General features: G+C 39.3%; 1 protein-coding gene across 4 annotated transcripts in view; it reads left to right on the top strand.

The window, feature by feature from the left end:
* Positions 1-25423, top strand: part of mvb12ba (multivesicular body subunit 12Ba) — a 115342-nt gene that overhangs the window by 36849 nt on the left and 53070 nt on the right. For all 4 annotated transcript variants that reach the window (XM_053230597.1, XM_034300936.2, XM_026922407.3 and 1 more), the window contains exon 3: positions 10918-11025. In XM_053230597.1, coding sequence (XP_053086572.1) covers positions 10918-11025 — 108 coding nt within the window. The remainder of the gene's footprint in view (positions 1-10917; positions 11026-25423) is intronic.

Raw genomic sequence — 25423 nt, 5'->3', positions numbered from 1 at the left:
TTAAATTGGATCAGTAATTTACAATGTGAGACCCTTTCACAAAGCAGCTTTACAGAAATCTGGATGTAGATTTACATGAGCGAGCTAGACATGACAGTGGCAAAGAAAAGAAGACTACTTGAGAGGAGTCAGAAAAAAGTTATTGTTGTAAACCTATCCTTTTCATCCCACCACTCCACCGTCAACAAACCTGAGTGATCACGTGAGAGGCATCAAAAACATGGGGAGACAGCATCAAAACACCCCAGATTACGATAACTCTCTACGCCCGTGATTGCCCCCAGATCCACAGTTTCATCTTAGAGAAAAGATATAAGAAAAGGCCTGGTGAAAAAATTGGTTTTCAACCTAAACTTAAAGATTGAGACTGTGTCCGAGTTTCAAACACTAATTGGAAGGCTGTTCCATAGCTGGGTGGTGATGTAGGAAAAAGCTCTTCCCCCTACTGTGGCCTTCATTATTCTTGATATTGAAAAAGAACCTGCACCAGGTTTCTTCAACCCAGATTAGATCAGCAAGGAAAGGCTGTCTTGAAGTAGCAGAGAGAGTGAAAGAGAGAGATAGTGTGTGTGTGTTTTCATCTTTGTGATGTCTGCGCAGATGCGATGGTATTAGTGTCGACTACTATGCTAGCATGCTAGCTTTTTACCTCATGATATTGTTGATTTATTTGCCTCTAATTATCTGAAATGGGTGTCATGCTTGGTTATCTGTACCGAAGGCACTCCTTTCATGGCCAAGGTGCAAGGTCAGGGCTGAAAGTAAAGACACTGGAAATAGGGCACCATGTTGTGTGGAACCACTGCATGATTGACCGCAAAGGTCTCACTACTTGGGCAATGGACCGAGAACTTGCATTTTGAGAGCTGCTGTAAAAATTGTGCACGTCTTCAAATCTCAGCCTACAAAATTGCATCTTATTGTGCCATTTGTGCTGGCAAGGGAGCCGAGCATCAGGCCCTACTAATGCACAGCGAAGTTATCTGGTTGTCTCATGGAAAAGTGCTGCAGCAGCTTTAGGAAATCCACAAAGAGGTGATAATTTTTCTATTGGAAGCCAAGTTCTCAAACAACTGGGAGAGAGCCTCCTGGGGGAAAGTTTGACAAAGACCAGCACAGTCAACGCAGCCTACAATGCCCCCTTTGACAAAATGCAAATGTAGTGCAACCTAGATGACTGAAATATGCTGTCCCAGATGTTTTTGGAGTGAATACATCATGCTTGAGCTAAAATCAGGCATATTTTTGAGGGGGAAAGAGGCAGACACCCACTCCTCAATACACATGATCTTGTCAACACACAAGGAATGGTTTAGAAAGAGAATGACCAAAACAGCAAAAAGCCTATTTTTGCTGCTATCTAGGTGCTAGTTAGTTATACCCATGGTTTATTTAGGGGCTGGAACAAGTGAGTTCTAGGGAGCATTTTGATGAACTCAAATTAGACGTGGGCATGCGAACAGGAGTGGCTGGACAAAGAAAGCTGGACAAGCTTGCAGGACAAAGAAAGCCCAAGTTCATGAACATGGTAGTATTAGACATGGCAGAATAATGTGGTGGATGCATATGGTCACCGTGTTAATTCATCTGAAGTAAATGCTTTATCATAATCATGGGTGCTTTAGTTCAAATTACTAATTGGCTTTAGGGCTGCAACTGTTAGTTCAAATAATTGATAATATTGATTAAAAATCAGTATGGATTTTAGAATCGAGTAGTCATTTACTTAAACAATAACAGACACATTTTATAATGTAAATAGACACAGGCCTTTATTCCTGGGTAGAGTGTAATATCATAATGAGGCTGCTGATAGCTTTCAAGTGATACCATTGATACTGATACATTTACACCACACAGTGCTGTGCAAAACCTTTTTCAGGCTTAGCACTGAGGAAGTTCTGAAGAGCACTAAAAAAGAGGTTGATGGATTTCACTTGCACACATGTAGTGCCCTATGAAAGTATTGGAACAGCAAAGCCAATTATTTCGTTTTTGCTATACACTGAAGCATTTGGGTTTGAGATCAAAAGATCTTTGGTGGCAACCACCCAATTAGGTGAGCAAAATTATTGGAACAGATAGTCCTAAAGTAAATAACACTTAATATTTGGTTGAATGTCCCTTGCTTGCAATAACCACATCAAACTGTTGCATTCTTATTTTGTGATGCTTTTCCTGGCTTGTACCACAGCTTGTTTCAGTTGTTGTTTGTTTTGGGGGTTTCTCCCTTCAGTTTCCTATTCCGGAGGTGAAATCCATGCTCAATTGGGTAAAGGTCTGGGGATTGACCAGTCTAAGACCTTCCACTTTTTTCCCCTGATGAAGTCCTCTGTTGTGTTTGTGTTTTGGGTCATCGTCTTGGTGCATGATGAAGTTCTTCCCAATTAGCTTGGATGCATTTCTCTGCAAATTGGCAGACAGAATGCTTCTGTAGACTTCTAAGTTCATTCTACTTCTACTATCATGAGTTACATCATCAATAAAGATTAGTGAGCCTGTTCCAGAAGTCACCATGCAAGCCCAATCCATGATGCTACCTCCACCGTGCTTAACTGATGAGCTCATATGTTTTGTATCATGAGCAGACCCTTTCTTTCTCCACACTTTTGCCTTTCCATCACTTTGGTAGAGGTTTGTCTTGGTTAGAGAACTTTCTGATTCTGGCCTTCTGATTCTTACTGCTGGTGAGTGGTTTGCATCTTGTGGTATGGCCTCTATATTTCTGCTCTCAAAGTCTTCCTTGAATGGTGGATTGTGATACCCCTGCATTGTGCAGGTTGTTGGTGATGTCACTGACTGTTGTTTTTGGGTTTTTCTTCATAGCTCTCATGATGTTTCTTTCATTAACTGCTGTTGTTTTCCTTGGCTCACTTGTTCAATGTCTAGTTGTTAGTACACCAGTGGTTTCTTTCTTTTTCAGGACATTCCAAATTGTTGTATTGGTTATGCCCAATGCTTATGCAGTGGATTTTCACTCTTCAACATGGCTTGCTTTTCTCCCACAGACAACTGTCTGGTCTTTATTTTGGTTTATCCTTTTTAACAACAAATGCAGTTTTAAGAGGCAAAAAACAGGGCTCAAATCAGCAGTAGCCATTCAGAGCTATTAATTGTTTAAACAATCAATCTAACATAGCACACCTGGGCAACAAGAAACACCTGTCAGTCAAATGTTCCAGTATTTTTGATCACTTGTAAAATGAGTGGGTTCAAACAAAAGGTGCAATTTTATAAGTTGTTTAACACCTCTAGCTGTACATATTATGAAATGGAAGCTGAAATTCTGATCTTTAGTCTCAAACCCAAATGTCTATAGTGTATAGCAGAAACAGAATAATTTGGGTTTTATTGTGATTCCTCTATATAGCTGTATACATTGGAACAAAATGTTGTTTCTCCAGGACCATGGTGCAACATAACAGTACAGAAGACTACATGAAGTGCAAATCAACAGTGTGAGACGAGTACAGGACAATAAATACACAGAAGAATATGTGCAGAGCAATAAATACACAGAAATGTAATCTATTGAGTAGGGATGCATGTTATATCAGCGGCCATATCAGTATCGGCCGATAAATTAGGTTGATGTATTAAAGCTGACAAATTATGGATTATTTCCTCCAGCTGAACCACTTCAGATGCACGCTGTTCGCCGTGTGGGTTTTGATTGGTGCATTCTGCATCACGTGACATGTCAGCACGCAGCAGACTATGCACGCTTTAGAAGAATTTATGCTAGAAAGAAGACGCAATGCCCACTGTGTGGGACTGGGACACCTGCCAATGTGAGGTAATCCGAGAAGGCAGTAGAACAAAAACTTCAATACAACTAATTTAATAAGTCATCTGAAGTTTCGCCATCCCGAAACAATAGCGGTACCCATTACCAGTGTTAAGCCAGTACAACAAAAACTGTTGGACAGTGGCAAAGCAAAAGCTATCACAGCTTTTGAGGACCATGGATTTCGTCAGCTAATCGAATTTATTACTCCCGCTACTCCCTCCCTAGCTGACAGTACTTCACTGTCATTTCGCTCCCTGCTTTATACAATGAAGTGGCAACACATATCCATACGCTTTTGAGCAAAAATGAAACTGATATAAGTTTTACTACTGACATATGGAGTTCTGACGCAAGTCCATTGAGTATATTGAGCCTTACTTACAGTGGATTGAGCGCAAGAATGCTTACGCTCTCACGCCGGTGCCGCCATAGCGCGTGCACTTGAGAGCATGTTAGTTCAGTGGAACATAACGAAAGATATGGTGCATATTGTGCTGTGAGATAATGCCTGAAATATGGCAAAGGCCATGGAAGATTGTGGTTTGAACAGTCTTGGCTGCATGGATCATACTCTTCAATTAACCGTAAATGAAGGAGTTCTGAGCCAGCGCAGCATCTCCAACTGTATGGTGGTAGGGAGAATTTATCCCAAAATTTATGGCACATGCATTTTGATTCTTTAAGTAAGTAATGTTGTCCACTGACTTGTTTTCATTATTTATGCATTATTTTATTTTTTGTCAGTAATTTTTAGATTTTTTTCTTTTATAAAGAAAGAAGAAGTTGGCTATAGGAATGTAAAATAAATTTTAAAAGTTAAGGAATTTTTAACTGGTTCAAAGTAGTTCATCTGGTAAATGATTTTGGGAAAAGAAAGATCTAGATGTTTCCTTGCAGTTTCCTTGTTTTCTGCAGTTAAAGTTTTAAAATAAAAGCAGTTGTCACTGTATATGTTTGCCTTTTGTTTTTGTAATCAGACACTCAAAAATTTACATCAATTTTATATTTTATCAATTTATATATTTTAGATTTATCAGCTAATATTATCGGTTAATGGCTTCCATATATAAAGAATTATCAGTTATCGGTATGGGCCAAAATTTCCATATCAGTGCATCCCTACTATTGAGGAGTGTAGCAGCAATATTGGCAGCAAAAAGCATTCCATAAATAAAAAGAGTCTGCTGCAGCTTTGTAAAGTTCAGGTGTGCAGTTTTATTGAGTCATACTGGGTTAGGTGTTTGAATAACCTAGGTGAGCGTTGAGAGGCAGAAGGGTGTTGAATAATCTGACTGCCTCGGGGAAGAAAGCTGTTGCCTTGTCTAGTGCTGGGATTAGCATAACAGAGATATGGTCTGAGCAGCTAGGGTGCAGTCTTGTAAGCACTCGTTCATCTGCTTATAAACCTTGTACATTCTCATTATGTCAACACCAAGAAGCAGCAGAACTGAAGCCTTGAGTTCCAGCTCTGGGATAAAGTGAGCTACTGGTTTCAAATGAGGGTTGTGGAAAGCAGCATTTGGAGAAGGGATCTCAGTTCTGTTGCTTGAGTTCACATTACACTCCAGTAGGCTGGGTAAAGGATGAGCCACCATCCCAACTACTGATTCTATGTAGGAGCTGGAAGCTTTTCTACCCACATTCTCTGCTACTTAAGCAGGTATTAAGACAGTAGGGAGAACTGGGTCCCTGGATGTCAGTGATGCCAAAAAATTTGGATTTGGTATTGCTCAGTTTGTCTAGAATCACAATGACCTCCCAGTTTACCAAAACACTCTATGTCCATGAAGTGTTAAAATCCTAGTGCTATTTTTTTATGTGGTATAGCCACAGTAAATAAATGTACATTTACTGGAAGTGCAAATGTTATTTCACACATGTTAAGCTTATGAATACTAAACAGCCTTAGTCAAACATACAGGAACTTACTTTAAAGAAAGTTGAGTTGCCATCGAGGCACTTAAGACAGCTACGCTAAAAAGATAAGAAGAGTTCAATTCAATTATTTTTTTAACGAGTGAGCCAGAGGTTAGAGGGGCCAGTAAAAACCCCTGAGATGACATAAAGAAGAATCCTTGAGAAGAACCAGACTCAAAAGGTACCCATCCTATTCAGGATGACTATAGATAGTAGGATTATAAATCACTATGTTTCACTGAGATTATACTCTTGCTCTCTTTTCTATGGCATAATTAACACCTTTGGTACATACATGATACATAAATGTATGTATCGTACATGTATGCATCACCTTTGGTACATACATGATGCATTTGATTTTGTAGTTGAGCTAAGTGTAAAATCATTCAGATGGTGACATAAGCATGAAATTTTGCATCACCTTTAGGCTTCTTATTAAGAATATAACGTTAGCCAAACGAAAATCTGATATGGCCACCATTTTTCAAGATGGCCACTAAATTATGGCTGCTGCATTGCAGCTCAAGCCAGACCGATAGCATGGCATTCCATGGCATTCGGTCTTACATCCACATTTTGTCAGCTGTTGGCAGCACTTTGCAACCTACCATCCCTAGCCATGCTTTGTCCACCTATAGTAACTAGGATTCAGGTACTGTTGCCTACATACAGTTGCCTGACTCCATACGCATCCTGCCTGGAAGGTAGCATGTTTTGCATGTTGAAGGAGGGCATCTTGAGTTGGTAGAACAGAGTGATATGTTCGTTGATTTCTTGCAATCAAGTCCAGTTGTGTCTCATTAACTCCTACAGCAGTACTGGACCTGTCATACATAGTGACTGCATACTTCTCTAAAGTCTGCATATCAGTGTCATTAGTGACTGCTGATGGATGTTGGCTAAGTTTTGAGATGACGACTGTGGCCTGATCATACACATTCCAAGTGTCCCAAACAGACTTCTTTCCTTTGCCTCGAAATGCTGACACTACATCACAACCACTAAAAGCATAGAGGAACAGGATTCCTCTTGTTTTTTCTAGCCCAAGTACAGAGCAGATCTCGTGAACAGGGATCCATTTCATTTTCATCCTTGACCAAAAGTAATCCACAGTTTTGCAAGACCCAGTTCTTTCAGGAATGGAAAACATGATATTGAGCTTCGCTAACAGTCTTCCATCACCCAGGTTTTGAGCACAGTCTATCGTTCAGTCTATCATTCAATTGCATTGTCATGGTTTATCTAACAGGTTCCTGTTTCTTGCAAAGAAAGCATTCTTCTGAAACATTTGACTTTTTCTCGGCCTTTCCAACTTTGATGATATTTTGCCTTGCACTTCCTCACAGTTGCTTCAATACTGTCACCTTCATCTAATTGGTCGGGATCCAGCATGATGGGTAAAGCATTCATTGCTTTGAACTGAGGGACATTTTATTAAATCATATTGTAGCCATCCTGTTCTATACTGTATGAAATTGGTGGACATTTAAGATCTTCCTATTTGTCCACTTGACAAAGACAGCACTTGTTCCTATCTTTGCTCCCCTTGCACGAAGATTCTCCAGTGTTAGCCATAGAATATATGGTAATAAACAATTAAGGGCAAGGGTTTATTTTTTTACCACCTTAATTGTAAGCACCTTCTTGTATGGAATACAATAAGGTTCATGGAATAAATTGCCCTACATGGGGTCCTCCAAATTAAAAAAATAAATATTTAGGTTTTGAATCCAGCAATTGTTCAAGTGCAATATTTCATTGCAATAGGTGCTTTGATTTGCTTAGTTGATTTATGGCAGCAGGGGCATGCTTGAGCATTAGGTTTAAGCTGTTATTTCTACAAGGACCACAGGCAGCAATAAGTAAGCTTTCTAATTACGTAGTAAATCTGGATGGCCATTCATTTGCAGCAGTAAAAGACCTTGGTATGATTACTGACTCCAGTCTCTCATGAGAAGCTTATGTAAATAATATTACTAGGATAGCCTAACTAGGATAGAAAAACTTTGCATAAAAAAGGCACTGAGTGTTGGTTTGAACACAGAGCAACAACATGGAGCAAGGCAGATACTGAACTGATGCCTCTGTCTGGCTAACAGAGAGCTTAGACATTGTCTAAGTGGTGGTGATCATATAACACTATAAATGGCATTATTAATGGCCGTCATTGTGTTTAAGGTCTTGACATGCATGCACAGGTGCACAATAAGGTAACCAGGTATTGAAACACCCCCTACATGGCAGTTTAGGAGAAGTGAAATAGAACTATATATGTATATATGTGTGTGTGTATGTGTGTATACAGTCAGGTCCGGAAGTATTTGGACAATGACAGAGTTTTTGTTATTTTGTCTTTATACACCACCACAATGGATTTGAAATAAAACAATCAAGATGTGATTGAAGTGTAGTCTTTCCGCTTTATTTTAAGAGGTTCCACAAAAATATGGCATTTACCATTTAGGAATTACAGCCATTTTAAGCAAAGTACTTCCATTTTCAGGGCTCAAAGGTATTTGGACAATTGACTGACAAGAAGATAACTGACCAGGTGCGGTCCATTCCCTCATTACTTCAAGATAAATGAAGCAGATAAAAGGTCTGAAGTTGATATCAGGTATTGAGTTGGCATTTGGCAGCTGTTCGACTGGAGCTACCAATATGAAGTCCAAGGAGATCTCAATGCAAGTGAAGGAGGCCATCATTAGGCTGAAAAAACAACATAAATCTATACGAGAGATAGCAAAAACCTTAGGTGTGGCCAAATCAACAGTTGGATACATTCTTAAAAAGAAAGAAAGCACTGGTGAGCTCAACAACATCGAAAGGCCTGGAAGACCACGGAAGACAGCTAAAGTGGACGATCGCAGAATCCTTTCCTTGGTGAAGAAAAACCCCTTCACGACATCAACAGAAGTCAAGAATATATCATTGTATCATTGTCAAAATCTACAATCAAGAGATGCCTTCATGAATGTAAATACAGAGGGTTTACAACAAGGTGCAAACCACTGGTAACATTCAAGAACAGGAAAGCCAGATTAGACTTTGCCAGAAAACATCTAAAAAAAAACCTCTCACGTTGTGGAATAAGATTCTTTGGACTGATGAAACCAAGATTAAATTGTACCAGAATGATGGGAAGAGAAAAGTGTGGTGAAAGAAAGGAAGAGCTCATGATCCAAAGTATACCACATCATGTGTCAAACATGGTGGAGGCAGTGTTATGGCACGGGCATGTTTGGCTGCCAAAGGAATGGGCTCACTGGTGTTTATTGATGATGTGACTGCTGACAGAAGTAGCAAGATGAATTCTGAGGTGTGTAGGGCTATTCTCTCTGCTCACATTCAGCCAAATGCTATAAAACTGCTAGGACGCAGCTTCACAGTGCAGGTGTATAATGACCCTAAACATACTGCGAAAGCAACTCAAGACTTTTTGAAGGCAAAGAAGTGGAATATTCTTCAATGGCCAAGTCAGTCACCTGATCTCAACCCAATAGAGCATGCCTTTCACTTACTGAAGATAAGACTGAAGGCAGAAAGACCCACAAACAAGCAGCAACTGAAGGTGGCTGCAGTGAAGGCCTGGCAAAGCATCTCCAGGGAGGAAACTCAGAATTTGAGTTTTGAGAACATGGGCTCCAGACTTCAGGCAGTCATTGACTGCAAAGGATTTTCATCCAAGAATTACAATTATGGTTATATTTACAATTATGCCACTTTGTCCAAATACCTTTGAGCCCCTGAAAATGGAGGTACTTTGATGAAAATGGCTATAATTCCTAAATGGTAAATGCCATATTTTTGTGGAACCTCTTAAAATAATGCTGAAAGTCTACACTTTGATCACATCTTGATTGTTTTATTTCAAATCCATTGTGGTGGTGTATAAAGGCAAAATCACAAAAACTCTGTCCTTGTCCAAATACTTCCGGACCTGACTTTATAATTTATGTAATTTCTTTCTCTCCCAGTGTGGTCCCATGCTAAAGCAGAACCCCAACTTCTTCTGTCAGAAAACTATATAGCTGATTTTATCTATCTATACAGATCAATGTGAGGCCATTTGTGCTGTGACTTCACTATGTGGTCTTCTTTGAAGTTATGTTGTTTGAAGACAAGGACTGCACTGTTTTCACAGTGTACTGAATAAAATGAATGGTCAGACTCTGAGATATGGTTCTGAAGTGCAGCTATAATGTAAATCACTTGTAGTGGCAAAAAAAAGGGCATTTTGAATTTTTGATTCACTCTTCTCTCGGCATTCTGTGTATAGACCTTTCAGTAGGTTTGATGACTACGTGACTGGTTTAAAAATTCAAACAGTAAACATAATAGGGAAATCAGTTAGTATTAGTACTCAATAATGGTCTAAAACAGTACATGGTATGCAACTTGAGACACAATGCAGACACCATATCACATGGTGCTATAATGCACCCAGAATTTATGTTGGCATTCCACCACAGACATGCATAGTGTTAATTTTTTTTTTCTGTGGTGTTTCACCTGGATTCTCCAATCTCCAGCTCTGACAGAGCAGTGCTGCTCTTCATGCTATCAAAAACACTGCAGTTTTCTTGACAGAGATTAATCTCATGTTTAATCAATGGCTTCATCGGGTTTGCTGTATTACCTGACCTTACAACTTTAGAAGGTATTTAGAACTGTTATCTACTTTTATGAAGTACAGCCAGGCTCTATCTTCTATGACATGTTTATCCACTCTCTTTGCTCTGCATGCATCAAGAGCCCAGTCAGACTTGGATGTCATTTGCCTGTTTTGTCTTTTTTTCCCTCTCTCTCTCTCTCTCTCTCTTTCCTTTTTAAATAGTTTTAATAATCATTGTCCTTTTTGTCCAAAATATCAAAAATAGGTGAGAATTTTTGGTACTCTGTAATACCGATATGTTCATGTCGGTGCCTTTTGTGCACCAATTTTTGGTACCCAGTCCTACATGCTGCAGATAATAAATGTACTTGATTAGCTAGGTAAGCTCACTATCAGGACTGGAACTTATTCTGTTGTATAGTGTATCTCCAGGAGCTGGGTTGCTGATCACTGTGTACCAGCTACCAACACTGATTGAACAGAATCAGAATTGAACAACTACTAACATTGATAGAACATTGAAAGCCGAGATGTCTGACAAAAAGGACACACTGGTTTGTCCCTCATTCTTGTCACTCCTGTCTTCCCAAAGGTTGCACAAACCACAGATGGAATGGATGCCGACTTATGGAAAGATGGACTGTTTAAATCGAAGGTTACACGCTACCTTTGCTTCACTAGGGTCTTCTCCAAGGAAAATGTAAGTAATGTACATTTTTTCTTAGGTTTAATTTATACAAAGCAGTATTTTGAATCAGGAATTATATTTTATAGGACCTGTCACAACACAATTTGGTTTGACTTTTTTTTTTTTCTTTTCAATTTAATATGAATAATTTTCTTTTCATACCATGAGCTCTTCCAGCATTCCAAGATTTTATTTTGACTTTGTAGAGTTCCCATAGGCCAACCTCTGGCAAGATGGCTCACAATGTGCATGGTTTATGGCAGCATGTTCCAGACTTAATTTAAATTCATTGACAGTTAAAATGTGAGGGGTTACTATTGCCTTTTGTTAATTTGCAATTCCATTTTGGCAGCCATTGTACGTTGTTAATGAAAATGCAATTAGAAATATATGTTTTTTAATTGAATTTGAATTATGTCTTAAATTAATTTGCACTCACAGAGGAAATGCAGTTACAAATACACGTTGAAAATACAGCAATTAAGGGGGCCAAGCACCTTCTGTCCCCTCCACATAGGGACAGAGGAAGACCAGAAACCACTGGGACCATCAGAGCTTGCCCCAAATTAGATGCACTAAATTTGAAGGCAAAATGTGAAGTTCCTGTTTTCAGTAGCATTCCCAAGTTACAAATGATGTTAAAGCTTGTTTCTTAACAGTCCCCTACAAAATATTGGAACAGGAAGGCCAATTATTTTGTTTTTGCTGTACACTGAAGATATTTTGCTTTGAGATCAAAAGATGAATATGAGATGATAGATAAGAATTTCAGCTTTCATTTCCTGATGTTTACATCTAGGATTAGAATATTGTGTCCAATATGTCCAACTTAGCACATGGCACCTTTGCTGGCAGACCACCCAATTTTTAGGTGAGCAAAGGTATTGCTACAGATAGTCTTAAAGTTAACACTTAATATTTGGTTGCTTATCCCTTGCTTGAAATCATTGCATCATGCCAACAAGCCATGGACATCATCAAACTGTTCATTCTTTTTTTCTAGGCTCGTACAACAGCTTCTTTCAGCTGTTGTTTGTTTTGGGGGGTTTCTCCCTTCAGTCTACTCTTCAGGAGGTGAAAAGTGCTCAATTTGGGTTAGGGTCTGGTGACTGACTTGGCCAGTCTGAAACTTTCCACTTTTTTCCCCTGATGAAGTCCTTTGTTGTGTTGGCAGTGTATTTTGGGTCATTGTCTTGCTGCATGATGACAGTCCTCTCAATTAGATTGGATGCATTTCTCTGTAAATTGGCAGATAGAATGTTTCTGTAGACTTCTGAATTCATTCTGCAGCTAGCATCATGACTTACATCATCAATAACAATTAGTGAGCCCATTCCAGAAGCAGTCCTGCAAGCCCAAGCCATGACACTGCCTCCTCTATCCTTGACCGATAAGCTTGTATGTTTTGGATCATGAGCAGATCCTTTCTTTCTCCACACTTTGGCCTTTTCATTACTTAGGCAGATGTTAATCTTGATTTCAGAACTTTTGTGTCTAATCTCTGTATTTCTTTACGAATTCCAATTTAGTAAGCCAATATCTAGTTATTATACCATGCCCCCACCTAGATCAAGCATATAGATCAAAATCAATTCTCATAAAATTCATATCGGGGTTGGCAGTCAGAATTCTTTGCAACACAGTATGCAACTATCAGTAGTTATTTGATGATTAAGGAATAAGATGTCAATGTCACACAGATGGTGTAGTTTAATATCATTATCTACTAGGTAAAAGGGTAGGCATTTACTATTGTATACAATCTTTGTATTTTGACAAGTATGTTTGTGAAGTCCTATCCTTAGTTCAACTCAATCTTCTTACTATGTCTAGTGAAATAGACAGAGATTTAACTTGACATAGATTTAACTTGACATTCAGTTCCTGTTCAGTAGCAGCTTGCTGCAAGAGAGGCAAATCATTGTGGTTTGATTCAACTATCAACTTTAGATTCAACTTTACAAATAGTCAGAGAAACATCTGGATGTAGCAACATTTGCAGAGTGTGTGCATCAGAAGCCTGTGCAGTCTGTTTAGCCGTCAAATCGGCCAACGTGTTCCCTTTGGAAATGGGGACACTGTTGTGTGTGAGCCTTGCACTTACATACAGAAATGGATTTGCGAAGCTGAACAGGATCTAATAAATCTATTATCAGGACCTTGTGAGCAACGGGTTTGCCTGATTTACTGTCTGTATACACAGTTAAGGTCCTGCCTTCAGCTAGAATACATGCTCTAATGAGCACAAACTGCACGGCAGTTTGAGATGAAAGTGATGTAGACAATTTGTGACTTTCAGTTACCTAATGTTCATCACACACAGCATATGCAGATGAAGGTGAACTATCAGACAACCTCAGATTAGAACCATCAACAAACCAAATGCACTCATCACTGAGATTAGGAACATCAGTCAGGTCAGGTCTTGGTTTAGAGACAATATCGAGCACTGTCAAACAGTCATGTGGTACACCATCTTCGATGGTGGGAAGCAGTGTCACTGGGTTTAGAGTGGTGCACCTGTGTATGGTCACATTTTGTAATGAGAACAATAGGTTTTAAATTGTTAACATTCTACTATTTAACAAATGCATGGTTCTAGCACTAGTAATGATTTTGTGCACATCGTGTGGTACATGTACTTCAAGATCATGCATGGCGACTAAATCAGAAGTGCAAAGAACTTCTTCTTTAGTGGTCACTAATGATCTTATGCAGGGTGATCATTGCATAACATTATCATACCTTGCATGACAGGATCGAGCTGTTTGGAATAATAGGCAACAGGCATCCATTTCTCCCCATAGGATTGTGTCAAAACACCAGACAATGTACAATCTGAAAGTTTTTGAATAATCGGGGTTACAAAAATAAGGAGAACTGGCTACTGCAGATGTTGGTCAAAAGCAGCCGTAGCTTCATCTGTCCAAGTGACTGCATCATTCATTTGAATGGGGCATTAATGAGCTAAATCTAATAATGGTTAAGAGATCTCGGCATAATCAGATATCCACACAAGAGACACAACTTGCTTTTTTGTGCATGGCTTGGGTAGTTTGGAAATGTAAATAATTCTGTTTGGGTCTATTCATCTATTTTCAATAGAAACGACATATCCCAAATATTTGACAGACTGTTTAACCAGTCGCAACTTGTCATGTGCACACTTATGGCCATTTTCAGCAAGAAACATTAGCAAAGCCTCAGTATCCTTACAAAAGGCTTCCTTACTAGGACTTGCTAATAATACATTGTCATACATAAACAATTAGGGTGCTACTTGCAGGTGTGATGAATGACTCTAAATTTCTCAGCAACCGAGTAATGAAAAAATTAGGGGAATCAGTAAAGCCTTTTGGCATTACATTCCATTGGTAGCGCTTACCCTTAAAACAAAAGGAAAACCAGTCCCTGGTGTCTAGATGAACCAGGATAGAGAAAAAAAAAAGCACTGAGATGTAGGTGGTATATCAGACAAATTCATGGTTTGGGTAGGAGGATTGGGAACAATAGGAACAGATGGAAAACAGCCTCATTCACAGGTCTTAGATCCTGGACCATCCTGCATTTACCATTTTTCTTTTCTTTTTCTTTCTTTCCTTTTTTTTTATTATTTTATTTATTTATTTATTTATTTTTAACAGCAAGCAGCGGGCTGAAAACAGAAGAATTTAAGCAAGGAGAAATGGCTCTCTTCTCTAAAAGTGAGTTAATAATTTCACTCAACCCTTGCTCAGCCTCACCTGAGACCAGATATTGTGGTCTGTAAGGTCTATGGTTAAATTTAAGAACCACTTGTAATGGTTGTGCATTCTTCATTATGCCAATACTGAATGCATCTTTAGACCATAAGTTGAATGGAATATTGTCTAGGAAAGCAAAATGTTGACATTCTGCTGCTGCATCAGACTTCTGCTGCTGCATCAGACTTATGTGTTGCCAATCAAAGTTTCATTAATAGACCCTGGAAACCAGTCCTTTTCATAAGTGGCATCAGGCAATTCCCAACCTGCAGTGTCCATCTTGGAATATAAGGACTGGTATGCAAGACAGTCCATGACATTCCAGGAGTAGAAATATGGGCTAAGCTGACACAATGAGAACTAGTTGCAGGATTTTGTATACCTATACTATCATTTTGACAAATTGGAATGATCAATCTTGTCAGCAGATCTCAGCTCGTAAGATAGATAGGACAGCAATCAGAGACAAATCTGTGACTAATCATTTTAGTTCCTAGTTTAGCCAGTGGCTGACTGAACGGTTTGACTATGGGGAGTCCTGATGCACCAACAGAAGAACTTCATCATGCAGCAAGACAATAACCCAAAACACACTGCCAATACAACAAAGGACTTCATCAGGGGAAAAAGTGAAAGGTTTTAGACTGGCTAAGTCAATCACCAGAACCTCACCAAATCTCACCAGAACCCAACAGAGCATGTATTTCACCTCCTGAAGAGTAGACTGAAGGGAGAAGCCCCCCAAAACAAACAACAACTAAAAGAAGCTGTAGTACGAGCCTGGAAAAGCATCACAAAAGAAGAATGCAACAGGTTGGTGATGTCAGTGGGTTGCCAGCTTGATGCAGTTACTGCAAGCAAGGGATATGCATCCACATATTAAGAGTAATTTACTAAGATTTTATTAAGACTATCTATTCCTATACTTTTGCTCACCTAAATATTGCGTGGTCTGCCACAAAACGTGCAATTTTCTAAGTTGTTTAACACATCTAGATGTAAATATCCGAAAATTAAAGCTGACATTCGGCTCTATCGTTTCATATACATATTTTGATCTCAAATCCAAATGTCCAAATGGACCTTATTGATTTTTAAACGCAAGCCAGAATTTTTTTACTACAGCCCCAATATTGTAATCCTACAAGAAAACGTAATTTCCCCACAAGCATCAAATAGGTAAGCATCAAGAGACTTGCCTACATTCATTTCTCTCTAGCATGGATGCTTGGAGTTTCTTTGAGATATATGAGCATGTGAACACCTGACCAATCACATCCATATGTGCTTGTTTAACATCCCCTTATTGATTTAATCCAGCCTTTGCTGTTATAATAACCGCCACTCTCCTGGGAAGGCTTTCTACTTTTTGATTTTGAAGACTGTAGGGATTTGTGTCATTCAGGACTGGTGTGCAGTCAACTCATCCCAAAAGTGTCCAGTGTGGTTGCAGGTCACGCAAATTCTTACACACCAACCTTGGCAAACTATTTCTTTATGGACAATTCATTGTGCACAGGGGCATGGTCATGCTGGAGCTGGTTTGGGCCCCTTAGTTCCAGTAAAGGGGGTTCTTAATGCTACAGCATACAAAGACATTCAGGACAATTGTGTGCTTCAAACTTTGTAGCAACAGTTTGGAGAAGGTCCAGGTGCCCACATACTTTTGGGCATTTAGTGTATATCTGGTCATTGCAGGCTAGGTCACTACTTGGCACAATTTAGCCACTGACAGGATGCCAAGCCATAAGGATCTTCTAGAGTTACAGTATTTTAAAGTGTTACTCTAGCTGAATAGCACTCCCTGTCTTTTAGTGGTAATCCATAATATGTGGATACCATTTTAGCTAATGTCAGTCCGATTCCTAAATAAACTTCTTGATAGATACTTTGGTTAGATTATAACCAAGTAGCTCATTTGATTTGCGAATCATGTCGCTTTCTATCCAGGATATTTACATGTGTGCAGCCAGTGCTTTGAAAGCCGAGTTACTTGGTCTTCTGCAGAAGATGCCATAGAAAACAGTGATTTTGCCTGTATTTAGTACAGAACAGAGAGCAGAGAAGCTCCATGTCCAGAACAAAGCAGCCGAACTGAGGTAGGAGAACTAGTTAACGCTAACAAATACTTGTCTTCACCCATGTAACTACTAGTAAGACAGCTAGTAAGGTTGCTAAAACAAAGGTAAATAATCATGCAATGTTGCTAACTTCAGTTATTTGGCTCAGTGTAATTTTGCAAGACCAACAGTTGCTTTCTGCTTGCCTCCTGTTGCTTTTCTCAGTGGCGCAGTTCTTCTGTATATTGTGGCTCAAAAATGTATGGTTGGATGCCACTGTCTAACAGTAACTCAAAAAAGTCCTCATTCATTGAATCATTTCTCTCGCTTGAGGAATCCATTCACTTCATGGCAGTAATTTTCTTACAAAGCAAAGTGATTGCTTATTAGCAGTAGCCAGTAAGCTGGCTTCCCTGAACATACCATAATCTAGAGAGCACCGCCTCTCATTCCCCCTCTCACCCCATTCCACTCCCACCCAAATATCCACCATAACTGTTGTAGTTTGTCCGATTTTGTGTCCACCTAGTAGATTTTTGAGTCCACACCAGTAGATACTTAATCAATACTGGGGTCTCCAGTATTCAAACCACGAAGTCTCAGTACAGGGCCTGCTGCCCTGCAGGGCTGATTTATACTTCTGCGAGCGCAGAAGGACAGGACATTGGACACTTGCACAGGGTGAAATATGCATACTTGAATGTCAGTGTGTCCTCTAGGAGGTGCTGTCACATGAACCAAAAGCCAAAAAACAATGCAAGTTCCAGTTCCATACTGAAGGAATAAAAAATAGAACATGGACATACTTCTTTTGTTTTGAAAAGTCCTAAGGTATAAAAAAAAAATGTTCATGACCGAATACTCAATGTTAAGTGCCAGAGTTTTAAAGATACCAGTCTGAGAAAGAGTGTGTTTGAACTTTTCACAGAGCATTTTTTCATCCGTTTCTTTCACAATGTGTTTTAAAGTTTTTAACAGATTACACTTTCAGAAATTCATTTTGGAGCGTGAGCACATCTATATGAGATGGAAAGTACTGGATGCGTTGACGGGAATATTTGAATTGTTTTTATTTTATTTTATTTCCAGCTATGCAATCAGACACACCTCTCAGCCAACCAATCAGCATTCGCCTGACACATAGCACCACAGATGTGCACAATACGTACTTAGCTCTTGGGAGTACTGAGCACTAGCACGTCTCTGTGTGCCACATTTACCCACAATCCCCCTCTCTGTGTTGCGATCCAAAGATGCAAATACACATTAAAGCAGAAGTATAAATTGGCCTTAAGACGTGAGTAGGCACGTTTGCAACTGATGTATGAAGGATGTTTAACTGCCAGGATGTTACCTGCCAGGAGAGTTCCTGTGATGTAGTTCCTGTTTTCTAATCATTTGCCGAGAGATTCTCAACTGTGTCGGCATTTAAACATTATCATTATTAAATTATATAAATTCAGCATATACATTTTTTCCCTAATGAGCAAGCCAGAGATGATGGTGGCAAGGAAAAACTTCCTGAGATGACATGAGGAAGAAACCTTGAGAGGAACCGGACTCAAAAGGGAACTCATCTTTATCTGGGTGACAATGAATAGTGCTATTATAAATAATTCCCTTCTATAAGGATGTACTACATGGTCAACAAGTGCAATTGTGTAAACAGGAAATTCATTATAGTTTTCACATGAAGTTTATTTTGTTGACGTTATCAACTGTTGGAGACTGTTTGTGGCAATTGCAGTCCTAAAGCTAAAGCTATAGCTTTGTCAGCTATAGCATTTGTAGTCCTAAGCCGTCGTAGCAAGACTGTTCATATCAATCTGTTGTATTTTTCACTTCCTTTTTGCTGCTTCTCAATTTTTTTTGAACAGCACATTTTGTTTTGTTTTTTGGCTAAAGACAGCAAAAATAGGCTGTTACCAAAAAGCTAGGATTAAGGTACATTTAACATTCAACTTGGCAAACACTGATATTGTTCAATGTGTTGAGTGCACAATGTTTAGTCATTCTTCCTCAGTCGTTGTAATAGGTATATTTGCGATAAATGTATTTTAGTTAACTCTTTGACAGACAAGACTGCAGCATTCGGGGTGCACATCCAGAAGCTAAAGAGGGCTAGCAAAAGCAAGAGTGAATGGGTAATGACTTGGTGGCATAATCACAAAGCTAATGCTAAGGTTTGCACATGTGTCAAACAGGTTTGTTCTCCTCAGTGAAGAACTCACTGAGAAGCCTGAAAAGAGCTCTGGATATAAGAGACTATATATAGTTTTATGACATGTGAAACATGTGAAGGCCTTTAGGAGCACCAGCAGGCTTAAATGGTAATTCAATCAATAGTCAGTAACATAAACATTCTGCATTTTCATTGTTGTCAGGTTGCACTCACAATAGTAAAGTGTAAGCATGAGGGTCCAGGTAAATAATCCTGCAAAAGCAATAGCATACTTCGCACCCTATGGGTGCTTGGACCCTAATTATCATTTGAATTTGAATAATTTCTGGAAAATGCTGGTCCTTCACAGTGCAAATGCAGATAGGGTCTTAATGGCGTTTTATTTTTGGCTGAGTTGGAGAGCAAACGGCACAGTACAATTACAGTATTGAGGATTTCTGTTACTTTTTCAGTATGGCAGAATCATTCCAGTTTAGACATTGAAAATGAAATGCTGTATGGACTTTACATTTGCATTTCTAACTTTGGCCACCATTGTACATTGTTGTTCATGAAAAGGCAATTGTAAATATATGTTTTGCAACTGAATTTGAATCAGGTCTTCACAGGAATTACAAATACGCATTGGTAATTAGCATGAATTAATAATGAATAATGAATAAAGTCCTGCCATACATGGGTGTCACTCTATTTAAAAGGTTATTTTGCTTTCACATTTGCCCTAGGAACCTCTGATACAGTTCTAGATGTTTCATTGTGTTCACTTTTTTACTTTCTGGTGTATGCATTCACTATAGTTCTCTATTTCGGTGGCTGAAATCTGCACATGCAGAACCTATTGGGGGATTATGAACACAGTATGGTTGAAGAAAGTGTCAAATTTCTTGAAATGACAACATGATGTTCATTGCAAGTTTTTGGCTATTTCGATTTTTGTTTCTAATCCCTGAAGAGCCATGGTGATTTTACACAGTATGTCAGCGTGCTGCGTATTGTCAGTATTATCATAGACAATTGCAATTGATTATTTTTGTTTTTCCAAGTTCACATTCCTTCCCATACAGTGAATGTATCTTTGTTGTACCAATATCCTCCAGGTACCTGAAATATAATGAACATGACAATAGCACAGAAGAAAAATACCAACTGTATTCAATTAGCAGTGATACAAATAGGCTTATAAATAATAAGCTTAATAATAAGGAACAGCCACTGGCCCTGAGCTGACTCTAGTGAAAAATAAATTTAGCTCATTAACCCTGTCCAGGCTTCGCTCATATTGACAATGGCCCATCTTGAAGCCAGTGATCTGCCTCATACCAGTCCACACATCTCTTGTGTGTCCTTGCTGAAGCTTCATCTCCAACTTCCTTCTGTAGCTGTCTTTCTTTTCTCTTAGCCTCATTCTTAATTCCTTTTCCACACACCACAGCTCCCCTCTGTCTCTAGTCCTGAAGGCTCTTTTCTTCTTCTTCAATAACTCCTTCAGGTCACTGGTGATCCAGGGCTTGTTGGTACTAACCAGCAAATAAGTAGGATGAACAAAGCTGTTTAAGTCAGTCTGCTCACAGAAACTACTCACTAAGTGTCTATTGGGTTGGGGTGGTTCCGGATGATAGAGAACCCTGGTATGGCAGGAATGAGCTTGCAGCCTGTTTGTAGGTTGTGGTGGACATGTCAACCAGTGGGCCAATCTCTGCTTAGACAAGGGAGCACCCCATGTGCTGGCACCATGAGAGATGAAAAACTGACCTGATGAACGAATAGCTGCTGAGTGCTTCAAATAGTACGTAAAGCAGGCACTGGTGAGCCCATTTGCGGAACTTCCATGCAGGGCAGAGAGCATTTTTCACCTTGTGCCACCCTGATGATTTGTGTCTGATGGTCACTGTTTTGTTGGAATGGATTGAGAAGTGACATTGTCTCAAATGTGTAGGAAGAATTTAAGGGCAATCTTTTTGGCCAAACTTAAACAAGACTGACAGTGAGCCACCCTACATACTGGCCTAGGTGGATCACTGGAGTGAGATTTTGATCAGATTCCATCACAGAGAAATCAATAGCTGCAGATTGGAGTGATTGCTCCAGTGCAAGAAGCACAATTTCTAGTGAATTGCCTCTGCGCGCCATGCAAGAGGCGGTGTTGTAAGACCTCTTCAGAGTGTCTGGATTTGGTGCTTGGGCATCATATGTCAGAATGAAGCACTTCATCACGTAAAACCCACAAGTGATGTAAAGAAAGCATCAATGGCAAGCATGCAGCCCAGACCTACCTGATTGCAATCAGTCATGTGAGGACCATGTCAGGGTCTGAATACTTCTAAATAAGATTTTTAATACTTTGCAAAATTTTCTTAAAACTTCTTAAGATTCTCAGGTTACCTGAGAACGTGGAGGCCGGCCGCCCAACTGCGTTTGTGGAACAACTCATCCCGAAACTCCTGGGTACCGATAACTTTCCCGAAGGAATTAAAGTTGACCGCGCACATCGCACCGGGCCCCTACCATTGAAAGGAGGACGTTCCTGAATTGTGATCGCGAAGATACATCATTATCCTGTCAAAGAGATGATACTGCGACTGTCGCAGCAGCAGGCGCCTTTAAAATATGACAGAGTACTCATTTCCATCTTCCCGGACTTCACGGCAGAGGTACTCGCACAGCGAAGGGTGTTTGACGGAGTGAAAAAGAATTGGAAGGATGCCGGTATGCGATTCGGACTGCTCTTCCCCACACGTCTTATTGTCACCCAGGGCAATAAAAAGAAAATCTTCGGCTCGGTGTCGGAGGCTGAAGAGTTTGTGAAGTCTGTCATAGAGCAAGAGCCTTCTTGATCCGCAGTTCAGGACTGTTCCTCAATGCTGTGACCATGGCTGAAGGACTTAAAATTTCTCGGTTTACAGGTCTTTATAGGAGGTTGTGAGTATATTCTCATACGAAAGATTTGCAGATTGTTTATGATCATGTTATTCGATCAAGTTATACAGTTATAGGCCAATATTAGTGCTTTGTTTGCATGGGAATGTTGAGACCGTAATGTTTGTTTAAATAGTTTTAAATAGTCTTATAAACACCTTTTTTTTTTTTCTTTATATACTTATCCGAGTTGTGTCCTAAACTTGTAGCTCAGGTTCATAGAGCAATTCCTTTCTTTATATTTTCTGTATAGAGGCTGTGAGAGAGCCCCTGGTTTCTCTATCCGAGGTTATTTTGATAGACAGGTTTTTCTTTCACTCCTTATGCTGCCCAGCAGCTCCACTGTTCATGTTTTTTTTCCCCCAGCTTCATTTGGGGAAGCTGTTGAAAGGGGAGGGGTGGGTGGTGTCTTCTTTTTTCGTCGTGCATTTAGTGTTTTGTGTCTGTGTACCTCCTTCACTGGTTAGTATTCCTTCAAATTCCTTTGCAGTAGCCACTACATTATACATAGATACAGTATAATGTTACATACACTTCAGAAAAAAACACAAACTTTTTTTTTCTTTACTGTCAAACATTAAATCAGAGTAAACTTTTTCTGTTTTAGATCAATAAATATTAACATATTTTTTGCATTTGTTAAATGGCAGAATCGAGCGAGGGAGAATTTTTATGTATTTTTTTACTCTGATTTAATGTTTGACAGTAAAGAAAAAAAAGTTTTTGTGGTTTTTTTCTGAAGTGTATGTAAATATCTGGTTTCAACTGTATTATACATCATGACTTGTAGTAGGGAGTCTTTATCTAAAGTTGGCAGTGTCACCCTTGCCAGCTGGAATGTCCGGGGATTAAATAATCAGATTATGAGAGCCAAAGTTTTTTGTTATTTGAAGTCCATCGCTGCTGACATATTATTTTTACAAGAGACACATATAAGGCACTCTGAACAAAGGTGACTGAGATGCAGTTGGATCTCTCAGGTATTCCAATCTTCTTTCTCATCTAAGGCCAGAAGAGTAGCTATTTTGATTCGTAAGTCGGTCCCTTTCAAGCATATATCTACTATCAGTGATCCTAATGGTCGCTATGTAATTGTTTCGGGCCTACTTTCCTCATTCCATGTCACATTGCTGAATTTGTAGGGACCTAATTTTGATGATCCCGCTTTTTTTCCACAGAGTTTTTAATCTTTTACCAACCACCCTAAACACACATCTGATAATAGGCGGTGATTTCAACTTAGTTTTAGACTCTGTAATAGACAGATATCCTTCACGCTCTGACATATCCTTGGCTAATTCTACCATTGTTCTTAATGATCTGATGGCTTCCCTTGACCTTGTTGATATCTGGAGATTATCTGTGTCTTTCTAACAAATTCCACTGAAATCAACGATACATTTAAAGAATTTTATCAAGAATTATACAAATCAGAGGGCTGCTCTGACCCCTCAGCATTAGCTAATTTTCTTTATTCATTACACCTTCCAAAGTTGGGGTGTGCAGAGCAGGCAGCTTTGAATGCAGACATAACAATAGCAGAAATACTAGATGCTATTAAATCTTTCCCTGGTGGAAAGGCACCTGGCCCAGATGGGTTTGGAATTGAATTTTACAAAAGATTTGCGCTGGCCTTTTCTCCTTTGCTGTTGAGAATGTTTAATCACTCATTTGGTAATCACCAGCTCCCCCAGTCCCTGTCCCTGTGGCAAATATCTCTCTAATTCTAAAAAACGGTAAAGAAGAAACAACTCCATCGCCATATCGACCCATATCTCTTTTGAACTCAGATCTTAAAATCTTCACTAAGATCCTTGCTAACAGACTAAATAATTGTATTGGGAAAATTGTTCATCATGACCAGTCTGGTTTCATTCCTGACCGTTTCTCTTTCTTTAATGTTAGGCGACTAATGAATATCTTATATACCAGGTTTGAGTCCCAAACTAGTATAGCAGTTCCTGCCTTGGACGCAGAAAAGGCGTTTGACCAAATTGAATGGGACTATGTTCTAGCTGTAATTAGAGAATTTGAAATGGGGGATATATTCCCCTCTTGGGTGAAAATGTTAAACGCCCAACCTAGAGCTTCGGTCTTAACCAATTTCAATAGATCGAAGCTCAATTTTTATTACATAGAGGCACCTGGCAGGGCTGTCCTCTCTCGCCCTTGCTTTTTGCAATTGCAGTTGAAACGCTCGCCCTTGCCATTAAAAAGAACCCTTTAATATTGCCCCCAAATTTAGGCCAAATCAATCATCATATTTCTCTCTATGCAGACGACATTATTCTATATCTTCGCAACCCAGAACAGTCTATACCACCCTTGCTAAATTTATTGGAAACATTCGGTAAACTATCAGGTTATTCAGTAAACTGGCAAAAAAGTGAATTTTTGGCGGTGACTAACAATATTGACTCAAATTTTATACGCAGTCTTCCTTTTAAAATAGCCACAAATAGTTTGAAATTCCTTGGAGTTAATATACCTAGAGACCCTAAGGATATATGTAAACTTCACGTTTTACCTATGTTAGAAAATCTGAAAAGCACTTTCAATGATGGGGCGTGTGAATGCCATTAAGATGGTGATATTACCCAGATTTTTGTATCTTTTTCAGAATTTACCAATTTACTTGCCCAAAAAGTTCTTCAAAACTTTAGATTCTATTGTGCTGCCGTTCATCTGGGGCTTTAAAGCACATAGAATATCTAAACCGCATGTGTGTGAGCCTAGGTCTTTGGCGGGGGGTTAGGTTTGCCAAATTTTCAACACTACTATTGGGCTGCCATTACTATTGGACTTTTTGGCAGGACTCATGCCCTGATAGTCATTCAGCTGACCTCCCTTCATGGCTTATGATTGAGTGGGGTGCCTCAAACTCATCTCTCTGCTTATTGCTATTTGCTGCCCCAGAAAAACGTAAAGCTGCAGTAAGATCCCACTTTATGATTAATAGCTCCCTCAGGATATTGCATCAGATCAGTAAGACATTCAAACTGCCAAATACCTCCTTTTTTGCTCCTGTCTGTCGTAACCTTGCCTTTAAGCCCTCACTACTAGACCCAGTGTTCATAGGTTGGGCTAGAAAAGGAATCCTCACCTTGAGAGATTTATACATAGACAACAATTTTGCAACATTTTCTCAGCTAAAAGAGAAATTTGACCTTCCTGCTTCACAGTTCTTTAGATATCTACAAATTAGAAATTATGTTCGTTCTACTATGCCAAACTTTGAAACGCTCCGATCCCAATACCCCAAAGTTAGTCACAAAATTTGTAGATTTTTTCACTAGTCAGTTAGACATCTCTACTAATCAAGAAAAACAATTGGGAAAAGGAACTGGATATTCATGTTTCTGAGGAAGACTGGGCAAAATGTCTTAAAAATATATACACCTGTTCTGTTAACGCCAGGCCACCAACTTATTCAGTACAAGGTGTTGCATAGATTGCATTACTCAAGGGTTAAACTTAACGCTTTCTATCCTACTATTTCCTCTCTCTGC

This window comes from Pangasianodon hypophthalmus, chromosome 27 (assembly GCF_027358585.1).
Source record: "Pangasianodon hypophthalmus isolate fPanHyp1 chromosome 27, fPanHyp1.pri, whole genome shotgun sequence".
Taxonomy (NCBI): Eukaryota; Metazoa; Chordata; class Actinopteri; order Siluriformes; family Pangasiidae; genus Pangasianodon; species Pangasianodon hypophthalmus.
This window is presented reverse-complemented; position numbering and strand designations above follow the sequence as displayed.